Consider the following 12,876-nt stretch of genomic DNA (forward strand, 5'->3'; position numbering starts at 1 on the left):
CTTACTTTTTATTTTCAAATCATCAAGCACACTTAGTGAAATTAGGTTTTTGGACAAATCACGAACATATCTTACCCCAGTGAGTGATCTAGTGACCCCATCATGCATTTTGAATGCCATTGTCCCTGCTCTTTTGATTTTACAGCTTTGGTCATTTCCTAGTATCACCTTGCCTTTTGTGAAATCTCTGAAATCAGTCAAAATAGTTCCGTTATTAGTCATATAGAAAGTACAGCCAGAGTCTAATATCCAATCATCTTTAAAAGATGATCCAGCAACATAAACTTCTCCATTTTCATAACAGTCACTCAAATTTGCATTTTGATGATCTGTTCTGTTTAGGGTTTTTGGATTCTGAGTTGTAGTTGTCTCTTTTCCTATTGAACTAGTTCTTTCTGTTCTTGTTTAAGAAATAACAATCTTTCTTGAAGTGTTCGGGCTTCCCATAGTTGAAACATCCTTATGTGTCTTCTGACCCTTTTGGATTAGATCTTCATTTGTTGTTGTGTCCTTTACTTAGTCCTCTGCTATGACTATGAGTCAACCCAGACCGCGAAATCGAACCTGGACTCACTCCTCGCCTTGAACACAGACTCAGACCATGGACCCGAACCCCAGACTCGGTCTTGGACCTAGACCCGACCCCAGACCTGGCCTAAGACCCTGACCCTAGACTCAAAATTGAGCCCCAACCCTAAACCCTGGATCCGGCCCGGGACTCAAAGACAGACCTAGCACTAGACCCTGGACCCGGACTCCGACCTCGTCCTCGGACCCAAACCCAAACCACGAACTTGGAACCGGCCCATGCCACGCCTCAGCCCAAGCTCCTACCTTGGATCCTGGACCCAACCCTGGGCCTCGATCCCGACTCGAACCTAAAACCGAACTCCACACCCAAACCTAAAGTCAGACTCGAACCCCAATCCCGACTTAAATAAAAATAAAAAACAAAAATAAAATTTAGAAAACACATATTAATTTTTTGTTTTTAAAATTAAAAAACAAAAATAATTATCGAATATATTTTTGTTTTAAAAATAAATAAATAAATAAAAATTCTCCTTTCATTTTTATAATTAAAAAATAAAAAAGTTTAAATGTTACCTAATGCTACATATTTTGTCATAAAAGGGTATAATTTGCATATTAACTTGTATGAATAAATTGCATAAATATTACATGTCACTTATGTCACTTGATGTATACATTGCTGTCTAGTGGAGCCACCTACAACAAAAATCACATCTTTATCGAATCCAATATTTATGGTTCATAATTGACAAGTTGGAATTTATAGCCACCGAACTGATTATGAAGTCTTTGATGAATTAATGATCACCACCACAATAGTTATGATACTTTAATTAACTCCCAATACCCTTTAGGGTCAGGCAAAATTTCTCATTCATTTTCATCACAGTCAAAATATAAAATATCTTCAAAATTGATTGCAGCTCTAATATCAAGTTTTTTATTTTAAAGTAAAAAAAAGAAAAAAGAATTACAATAACTAGTTTTTGAATGTTCTAGGCAAATAAAATAGGACAATGCACCAGTTACCAAATCAAGGACATTAAAAACAATAAATCAAATGATCAATAATGATGTCAACTCAGTTACGGTAACATATCTCAGTTTTTATGTCGAAATATTCCTTTATTTGTTATCTACATATGTGTATATTTCATGTATATATTATTATTATATGTGTGCATTTCACAAGTAAATATAAACCTCTTCCATTTTTACATGTAGAGGCTATCTACAGTGGATTGAAAAACCATGCTGGTAAGGGGTGATTTTAAGTTCATCTAAGTCCAAACATTCTATTCCGAATTCATTGGACAGCGAATTTCGAATTTTCATAGGTAGTATGAATCCATTTACTTGCAACACATGAGACCCTTTTGTGATTCTCAAAGAAGCTCAAGTTTCCATCAATGATGGTTGGTGTGTCTTAAAATAGCTGGAAGTACAAACTAGTTGCTCCATCCCCGTACGATTTGATTCCCGCTGGTTTCACCAAGGCTCTGCATAATGGACAAGTTCTTTCGCGCTCAAACCTGATGTTGATAAATACAATACACCATAATTTATTTGTGAGAAGCAAAATTGGAATAGATAAAATGTGACTTCATGGGAGTTCAACATGTTTTATGATGTTATAGCTGTAAATTAGAATAATAATCAGTGAAACCTTGCTATCTTACGACAGAAGAAATAAAAATCTTTTACAAGAAAAGGGTTTAAGGTTAAAGGAACTGACCATTCTGATACACAATCCTCACAGAATATGTGTTTACAACGAAGAAGTATAGGAGCATGCATCTTCTCCTGGCAAATTGCACAGAGATCTCCCGCAGCGCTCACCTGAAATTGAATTTTTTCCTTTTTTTTTATAAAACTTTAAAACCGAAAAAGATCAAATATTGCTAGCCTTTATGAACCAACCCCATTTGGAAGTAACATCTTAGATTTAAAGGTCATGAATATGATATGATATAGAAAGACATTGATCAAGCAAATCACCAAAAAAGGTCTCCCCAAATTCCACTTCTAACCCGGCTCATATAATATGGAAGATAGGTATTTGTACGTAAGATGTTAACATATAACTACACTGACCTGTTCGGATGTAGCATATGATCCGTAGTGCACTTCCTTACGGGATAGGGCTCTCAATGCGACAAAAAAGCACTGAACCTAAAGTGTCAAAATAAAATTTTAATTATTAATACAATAATTTCAAGCTAACATTTCTTCAAAATCTTGAATCTTGAGTCTCGAATTGACCCTGCATAAAGAAAAGAATTTGTTTTGCATTGACGAAACTATACCTTCTCCACAACCGATGTGAGCTTGAAGGTTAAATATAATCCGGTAGTTAGCGAAGAAAAAAAGCTTCCATATTCTTTGTTTAAGAAAAATCGGTACCAAACAGGAGTAGGCAACAATGCTCGGTACAGCAGCAACAGGTACTCAACAAGAGTTAGCATTTGACCCTGGAAGAAATTAGCACCATCAACAAAAAGTGGCAAATTTGAGATATTAAATAATGCAACTTTGAAAACTTTATAGAGAAAGCAACCTGCTTGCGGTAGTCACGACCTCTACTATCTCTGAAAAACACCAAAAGCATACATTTCAGGGCCATTGCAGCCTGCCGGACCATAATATCTACAAAATAATCAATTTCAAAGAATATCATGACATTATCATTGTCAAGCAAGAAGCACTTTGTTTTGCTCTTCCTGTCTTTCCTTTTATATAATTCTGTTATTTTATCCTCTATTGTTGAAGTTTAAAAGCTCCAAGAAAAAAGTGGCAAGTTACTCCACCAGCCTTTGCCAAGTTCTAAGATATATAAGATTGGTAACTGATCTAGAAAAGGGTTTTAATACCACAATCATATTACTCAAACAATTATATTTATATTTCTTATGATGCAGATTAAAAAAAAACACTGGTGGAATACTGACAAATTTCATAACAAAATCAATACTCCAAAGGGCAAATTAATCTAATTAATTTCCAAGAAAATAGCAAAAAAGACAGTAGACATAAGAACTTCAGAGACACTTCTTTCATTCATATCCAAATAAAAACTCTGATGCCAAAGATACACTGAATAATTGAATAGATTTATGATTCACAGAATGAGATTATCTAATTGTATGCCAATAGTTCATACAATTCATTCATTCATTTCATATAAACTACAGCAATGATTTGAATTATTGAATAGATTTATGTTTCACAGAATGATATTATCTAATTGAATGTCAATAATTCATACAATAGCCTTCGGAAGATTTCACTCCATTGACCATAATACAACAATCCCCACAAAATGTGAATGGTCAGTAATAACATTGGCAATGTATCAACTTCAATAGATAATAGCATTAAATTGTAACTGTATTTTCAGTAATTACCATTTATCATGATGATGAATACGGCATGCCAGAAAGGGGGTACCACTTTAGGAGGAATTAATGCCAAAGGGTACAGAAGGTCATCCTTTCGGTACCACCAGTAAAAACAGATCACATGAAGCATGAACACTGAACTTATGCACACAAGAATAGGAATCTTTCTCTCCCCCTGCAAAAAAAAATTCAAGACCCTTAAACTAATCTGATAACCACCATGATTAGATAAGATCAAAATGCAAGTTAAAGCACCTTTAGAGCCGTTTGTTTTCGCACAATATCATTCGATTTGAACATAACTGCGGCAATCCAAATAGTAATTGAAAAACCTGAAACTCAATTCAAATAAAACCAATAAAAAAAGGGACATTCTGATATTGCATTTCAAAGAAAATCTTGTCTTTTTGTTAAATCAAAATAGAAAAACAGTTACCTTGATAATGTTGTCTAATGAAGACAAGAAGAAGTAGCAAAGTAAAAGGGAGAATCTGCTCAAACCACCTAGCAAAGTGTTGAATATCATATCTCTGATAAGGAGAAGAGTCTCTGCTATTACTCGTGGCTCCAGCTCCAGCTCCAGACTCGGCGTTGCCCTCGCTATCTTCGCTCCCTGAACTGGGTCCTGCATTGTCGTTTCCACTGCGTAAAACGACATTAGCTCCATCAACGGTGGGAAGTTCATGCTGATTCTCGGTTGCTCCAATGATCCTAATAGAAACCTCATCTTCCTCATCTTCACCACCATCCCCCGGAACGACATCGTATTCGTCGTCTTCGTCGTCCTCCTCCTGAAGAGAGTTACGAATCAGAGAGTGCCGGCTCCCAACCAAACCACGTGTTGCCTGAGAAACAGAGCTCCCTCCACCTCCAAATATACCCGTATGCTCCAAAAATGCAGTCAATGGCGCCCTTATGAAATTCGACTCAGGAATTTGAATTCCAAATCTCCTCGTACTGTTATTAATTCTTCCATACATTTCTGAATTACCCAGTGATGACTCCATCTCCGCCCACCACACCTAAATTAGCTTCAACCCCAATTCCCCAACAAAAAAAAAAAAAAGAAATCCCTTTTCCGATTTCCGATCTCAGAAAACAAGAAAACCCAATAAAATTACACAACCCAGTTCCTCACAACCAACATGAACAGAGAGAAAACATGGGAAAAAATGCACCTTTTCCGCGTAAGAGAGAGAGTGATGAGGTTTGTGTTGTTTTTGGGTTATTATTATTGAAGATTGAAGAAGTTGGGATTTGAAGGAAAACCCTTTTCCGTAAGAAAGAATAGGAATGTGGGGTACTTCCTGGTCACGATGAGTCCTCTCCTCCTTCCTTGAATTAGTAGTAGTAGTAGAAGTGGTACTTTAGTGGTATAAAGCAATAATGGCTGTGGTGTAATGAAAAAAGAAATAAAAATCATATCTTTCTTCACTATTACTTAACTTTCTTCATTTCTTTCTTTCCTTTTTTTTTTTCATTTTTTTATATAAAATAAAAATAAAAATGATATTGTGACTTGTGAGGCACAGGAGAAGTGAAACGAGGTGTGAAGCCTCGGTGGGTGGTTCTCTATCTATCCACACCAATTGCCACACTCAGCTGATAATAAATATAATACTTATTATAATAATAAGATAAATAAATGCTAAAATATATAAGTGGTGTCTTGCACCCGTAATAATTTGTAGAGAGTATTTTTAACTAAGTGTAAGATGATACATTTAAAATGTGCTAAATACTATTGATATTTGAAATTTTGTTTTAATTGTCAAGTGAAATTATTTATTAGATACAGAATCTGATAGAACAGAAACATATTGCAAAATGTAAAAATGCAGAAAATAAAATGACACACAATATTTTATACAAGGTATCAGAACTCTTTCAAATTATTTCTAGTCTATGAGACCACACCCAGAGAATAAAATTTATTAGATGAATCTCAAGTGTTTACAAAATCAAATTGACTTATACAAATAAAGATTCTCTCTTTGAATTTGTGGCAACTGTTGTAATCTATTCTTCTAATCAAATTTCTGAAGTGTCGAGACCTTGAACTTCCTTCAATTCGTAGCACTTGCACACTTCATCTTGAAGAGTGTCTCACATGCAATCTTCCTCCCAAAGAATGTCTAACTTGCAATCTTCCTCCCAAAGAGTGACTCACGAACAAGACTTCCCGAAGCTTAATTAACAATATTCAAAGTGTTCAACCTGTACAATTTCAACAAGAAACAGTACATAATAACACAATAATAAAATACTAAGAACTTGTTGGACTCAAGTTCTTCACACAACAAAGAAAATACTCTCTAACTTTGAAAAGTAATTTAGAATTGATACACCAAGAGAGATAAACAAAACCAGCAACCTAGGGATGAATTTATACACTTTAGAATCCCTTTAGGTCGTGGACAAACAACCAAGAAACGATCAGATCATTTAAATGAAAATCTTCCCAAATAGAAAAGTCAAAATCTATTTAAACAGACAATTAGTCCGTTCAAACAGTTACAGTGAACTTGGACAGTTTTTTAGCAAAATTTCTATAAATAAATAAAGTAATTTTGATTACATTAACATTTGTAGCTGTACACGGTTTTTTGGTCAAGAAATCAGATAAAAATGAATAAAATATGAATAAAAATTAAGCAAAGGATAAAATCAAATATTCTATAAAAGAAAAACTCATATTTAATTCACAATAAATCAAAAGAGTATAAAATCTGATTTTGAAAACCTTTTCACACAAAAAAATGGAAACTATATTTTTAAAATTAAATAATAAACATATAAGGGCAACTTCGAAAAATATTACAAACATTATTTTTGTTTATTTTATTAAATATGGCAATAAAAAAAATTTCAATGCTCAATAATAATGAAACAACATTGATATTAGGTACAGTGATAAAACTAATTAATAATATTCTCTTACAGTGTATTTGTTATAAGTTTTAATTTGCATGACAATGACAATATGGGTAAGAAAATTACATGTTGAGAATGTGAAACTAATGTATAAAATTTTTATATTACCCACTAAGATGGCGTTTGGTTAGAGGTAATGAAATGGAATAGAAAGAAAATAATTTTCATTCTATTTTTTTATGTAGTTACATTTTAAAGTATTGAAATGACATTCTAATGGAATGTTCTTTCCTCCATTTTAGTGAATGACTATTTCATTTTAAAAAAAGTAGGAAAGACCATTCCATTGTAACAAGAGAAAAAAATTAATGATTTTTATTAATTTTTTTTATGCATTCTAAATTTTATTCCATTCTATTCTTATTTTTATTCCTATTCCTATTCTTATTCTTATATTTTGGAAGTAACTGTGTAATTACCAGGTAGTGTAATTACTAAGGTGGTAATTACACAGTTTAGTAATTACGCTATATTTTAAAATGCAAAGTGTGTTTGGATATGAAGTGGTAATTACATATGAATTTCTAATATCTTGTTTGGCAAAATAGTTAGTAATTACATGGGAAAATAATATTTTTTAGTAGCTAATGTTTAATATAGAAAGTTTTTAGTAATTACTTCCAATTACATAGTTACAGTGTAATTACATGGACAGACAAACATGTCAAATTATGTAATTATCTCTAATTATACATAAATTCAATTACATTGTGGCTTTCCAAACGCACAAATATTATTACTTTAACTTATATGAAATTCGTAGCCTCTCTAGTGTGTTTTAGCATTTCCGATTTATCCATTAATTTTTTTAAATTAAGATTTAAGAATAAATGAGTGGGTCCTACGTTGTATTTCTTATCGCCGTTACATTTGATATCTGGTACTTGTCTTTATCCTTGTTTTGTTTTTGTACATAAGTAAAAAGTTAGAGAGTGCATCACTTTACGTATATTATTATTTTTAAAAAACCTTTAAAATTTAAAATAAGTTTACAATGTAGATTGTTATAAAAAAAAAAAACAAATAAATAGAATTTATCTCTTTAAACTAAAATTTTCGTAAAATTTTACCTTTTGAATTTATTATTTTTTATAATTTTCCTTCCATAATAAATTATGAGAATATATATATATTTTTAAAGTTAATATTTATATATTTAATGTCAATAAATTATATTTTAAATAGCTTCAAGCTATTAAATAGATCATTATACTGTAATTATACCTATAACTTATAGTAAAATCAGCAAATTAATTTTAAAAAATGATCAAAATATAATTATAAAGAGATATTTGCTACGATTCATATAGTTTGAGTTGAATTTTCGCATCAAAAAATATTCAGGAGTAAAATTTTACAAAAAAATAGTCATTTAAATTTACATATTTTCATAGTTTAATTTTTATATAATAGGGTATATTTATAGTTATATTATATACTGCAAATTTGTAAAAAATTATAAACAATATACTTTACTAAAAAAAATTGAGTTCAAAATAATTTATTTTACCTAAGTATAAAATAAAATAGAGTTTAAGAAATTATTTAAACTTAAGTTTTGATACAATAAATTATTTTAAAAATAAATTTAAAATCTATCCCCTAAATTTTGTTATAAATGCAAATCTTAAAATTTGTCATATTTATTTATTGTTATCTTTATTTATTACTAGTAATAATAAGCTATCTATTGCTTTCCTCTAACTATAACTTTATTTACTGTACATTTATTAAGGAAAGAAACTTGTACTATCTGTATATTTATTTTTTATTTATTTATATATTTTGAGATAAGATGTGCTATCTGTCTATTAAAATCGAAACTTCCACGTTTCTAAATTTTCTTATTATTCTGAGAAATGAAATCTTCTTCTTAAAAAGAATTAATAGTTGAAAAGGAAAAAAAAAACATCTACAAGACTACAACAAATACCACATGAGGTATTTAACAAAAAAAAAAAAAAAATACCACATGAGGTGTCGGCACTTTTTTTATACTAGTGATGATTTTTTTTGTTCTTTTTAAGAAAAAATTGTTATTATTAATGAGAAGAATTATTAATGATAATTTTTTTAATAAAAATAAACTTCCATTAACCAAAATAATCTACCATTATAATATTACGTAATTCAAGAATTAACTGATGAATTAACTGATGATCTTGAAAAAATACGACCTTGAAAAAAATAAGAGCTACGCGCCAAATAATAGGCAGCTCTGTTCACAAATCGTTTAACAAATTGAATAACAATATGACTCAAAGAGGATAAAATAATTTGATAATCATTCACCAACAAACCAACTCAGATGGCATATGCAACTTACTATGGATAGCCTGAACACAGACCAAGTTATCTGTTTCCAATAAAACATTTGGCCAATTATGTCGCTGAATCCAACTTAGAGCTTCCTTTATCCCGATGAAATCTGCAATCTCTGGTCTAACACAATTCCCCTTTTTGCTCTTAGTGAAGGCCTCAAGATCTTGACCAACATGATTTCAGGTCAAGCAACCCATCCCAAAACGGCTAACATCATTAAACAGAGCCCTGTCAACATTGAAATTGATCTGATTAGCAACTGGTGTAGTCTAATGCACACGTGAAAGCAGTCCCACCTTAGACAATAAAGTCGTCATCCGTGATTGTGCAAAAAGAAATTGATCAAGGAGTGATCTTGCTGACAGTTCAACTGATGCAATAGTAGGAGATTTTGTTGCCAAACAACCTCGTTATAGGCCTTCCAAATACCCCATGCGACCATTGCCGCTTCCTCCAATGCTTGAAGATTGATCCTTGTCGATAGAGCCTAAAACCAACAACCAAAACTAACACCTGACCAACTAGAAATGCTAGACATTGTTCCAATAGGCTCTAACAAAAGAACAATCCACTAGAGCATGAAAAATAGATTCCTCAGTCTCATGATAGATTAGACAAATGGGGCTAATAACCACATGACATTTAAGAAGTTGCAAACAAGTTGGAAGAACACCCGAAACTGCTCTCCAAATAAAGTTGCTAACCCAAAAACTTGAAGTATCATCTTCAAACCAATCTCCTTTGAGATTTTCCAAAAATCGGTACGCACTTTTCACAGTAAATAAGTCGTTTCTTTCAAGTTTCTAGGACCAGTAATCCATATGATTGTTTGAACTCAGCTGAATAGACATTATAAGCTCACAGCCACGGGCTAAGAACAAATCATTAATGATTTCCAAGTCCCAATCCTAAACGTCCAAACAAAAGAGACTGTGAACATTTTTGTCTTTCAAACCAGGGTAGTTCGAATGGACATACGGGTCTATAGGGCAAGGTAACCAGGGATCATGTAGAATCGACACTGTGGAGCCATCACCCACAGTCTTTCGAGCACCAACCCGAATAATAGCCTGAGCCTCATACACACTACGCCATACAAAGCTCGGGCTATTACCCAAATTGGCATCCAGAAACAACCCATTTGGGTAATAACGAGCCTTAAACACCTTTCCAATCAATGACAATTCATTTGTAAGAATTCGCCACCCTTGCTTCCACAATAAAGCTAAATTAAAGTAAAAAAAAAACTCCTGAATTCTAATCCTCTAGCATGTTTATGTTTGTACATTCGACCCCAACTCATCTAGCTAATATTTCTTGTAGCCGAAGAGCATGTTTTCCACCAAAATTTAGCCATGAGCCCCTCCAATTCCTTGCAAGTTTCCACAGGAAGCAGAAAGACACTCATTGCATAATTAAGAATAGTTTGTGCAACAGGTTTTAGTAAGACTTCCTTCCCTGCTCGAGGAGAAAGCGACCTTCCCACTATTGAATACACTTCTACAATTTATCCTTGAGAAAACCCAAAATGGTAGCTTTCTTACGTCCCATAATATTAGGCAGACCCAGATAGGATGTGTAACGCCCTAATGCTAAGGCACGCTACGGTATTTTTGCAATTACAGTGCTATCTTTGCTAATCAAAGATTTTTCTTAAAAAAACGTGTCAAATTAAAACTCTTATAATAAATATTAAACTTTATAATTTACAAAACTATTTACAAGTACCGGGATCCTATTTCTAAACTTTAATACAAAATACAATATTCAGGTCGCACAGCGACTACAAAATAAAATCCCCAGATGTCCCGAGACCGAACACTCCAGGTCACGCTGTCACGACATGTACAACCTCATCCCAGCTCAGACTCACTCCTGTTCAGCTTTCGTCTTTCCTTTACCTACACATGGAAGCAGAACTGTGAGTCGAGAGACTCAGTAAGAAAAACATATAACATATCATGTAATATCGACTTGTATCTAGGCTCCCATACATCTATTTACAAGGCTTAACAGATGAGTAAGAACATTCTAATTAGGATACGACCATGTACCACATGCACTCAGTATACCTTCGTACTAGTGTAGGTAGGGTATAGACCGCACCTTGAGTACTGTTAAGTGTTGTACCACAGACACCTTGTACCTTCCTGTACAAGTGCAGGTAACACCACAGTGTACTTTCAGACATCATACACTTTACCAATGCACTTTGTACCGCAACTGTACAAGTGTTGGTAGTGTATGAATCACAACATATACATACATTCAGATATGCATATCACACATTATATACAGTTCTTACCTTCTTTCCAGATTCAAATGAATTGGTCGACCTGAACGGAAAGTCCCGCGTTGAATGGATGCCCTTAGATAAAGTCTCCTCAATTTCTTGCTGGAAACACAAAAAACCAGCAACAATCCCTCCTCGCCTTTGGCTTGTTCGAAGAAAGAGAGAGATGGGAAAGAGAGGTTTTCTATTTTGGTCTTTTCTTTCTATTTTTCTTATTTCCTTAATTCAACATAATGCATATCAAATCCACTAACTCAGCCAACAATAAAGGGCAGCTGTCACACCCTCACACAGCCACCTAATCCCCAAATTAAAATGACTAAAATGCCCTTTGATGCTCAATCTTAAGCTATTTCAAGCCTAGGGGTAAAATGGTCAAAATCTATAACCCCGCTCAACCTCGGTATTTAATTTTCTCCAATATATATCCCACTAAGCAATAAGGTTCTAAACTTACCCATGTAATGAAACTAGCCATCCATCGCATTTTCTGTTATCGCCAAGCAAAAATTACAAAATTAACATAATTCACATATAAGTCAAATAATACCCCTAGAGTTTAATAAAATCTTCGAAATTGAGAAATTATAACTCTAATGCCCATTTCTAACAATGGGGCCCATAAATAATTAAATTAATAAATAATTATAAAAATATCAGAAATTAGTGCTAATTGCCTTTACTAATCCAAATTACTAAAACGGTCATTACAGGATGTGTTATCATCGGCTTCATAAATCCTTTTTTTTCCCACATATCGAATCCTCATTGTAGTTTCAATATTTGAACTGAAGAAAATAGAGGATTTCTCAATATTCACTATTTGACCCGAAGCAAGCTCATAAAGATGTAGTAACTCCATAATAGAATCAGCTTCCCAAGTATTGGCTCTACAAAAAACATAACTATCATCATCAAATAGCATATGGGAAATCATAGGAGCCCTTCGAGCCACTTTGCAACCATGAATCTTGCCATCAACCTCATATTTCTTCAAAAGGGCAAAAAAATCCTCAGCACAAAGAATGAAGAGATGCAGAGGAGATATAAGATCCCCTTGACGAATGCCACGAGTAGGAAGAACTGGACCCATTTTACGACCAGCATGGACAAAAGTATAAGATACCGATTCCACACAGTGCATAATTAGATTTACCCATCTTCCATCAAAGCCCATACGTAATAACACCGTCCTAAGATAACCCCACTCCATTCCATCATAAGTCTTGCTCATATCGAGTTTTAGAGCCATCAAACCTTTTCTTCCTTAAGTCTTTCTTTTTAAGTAATGCATAATTTTAAAAGAAACCATGATATTGTTAGAAATAAGTCGACCTTGGAGAAAAGCACTCTAGGTATCAGATATTACAGAAGGCAGAAAAACCTTTAACCTTT

The 12,876-nt window shown here is 33.1% G+C and overlaps 2 protein-coding genes across 2 annotated transcripts; both read right to left on the reverse strand.

Annotated features, from left to right (window-relative positions):
* Window positions 1–1,559: 1,559 nt before the first annotated feature.
* LOC115719557 (uncharacterized) lies at window positions 1,560–5,458 on the reverse strand. The gene is made up of 8 exons (XM_030648651.2): window positions 4,369–5,458; window positions 4,188–4,264; window positions 3,939–4,107; window positions 3,092–3,180; window positions 2,841–3,005; window positions 2,629–2,706; window positions 2,270–2,373; window positions 1,560–2,066 (listed from the first exon to the last, which is right to left on the reverse strand). Exons 1-8 carry the CDS (start codon window positions 4,937–4,939, stop codon window positions 1,961–1,963), a joined length of 1,359 nt encoding a protein of 452 aa, XP_030504511.2. The 5' UTR covers window positions 4,940–5,458; the 3' UTR covers window positions 1,560–1,960.
* A 3,909-nt stretch (window positions 5,459–9,367) lies between these two features.
* LOC133034350 (uncharacterized) lies at window positions 9,368–12,733 on the reverse strand. The gene is made up of 6 exons (XM_061109417.1): window positions 12,193–12,733; window positions 11,335–11,411; window positions 10,103–10,399; window positions 9,893–9,991; window positions 9,595–9,675; window positions 9,368–9,457 (listed from the first exon to the last, which is right to left on the reverse strand). Exons 1-6 carry the CDS (start codon window positions 12,731–12,733, stop codon window positions 9,368–9,370), a joined length of 1,185 nt encoding a protein of 394 aa, XP_060965400.1.
* Between the last annotated feature and the right edge of the window lie 143 nt (window positions 12,734–12,876).

Source organism: Cannabis sativa, chromosome 2, assembly GCF_029168945.1.
Source record: "Cannabis sativa cultivar Pink pepper isolate KNU-18-1 chromosome 2, ASM2916894v1, whole genome shotgun sequence".
NCBI lineage: Eukaryota > Viridiplantae > Streptophyta > Magnoliopsida > Rosales > Cannabaceae > Cannabis > Cannabis sativa.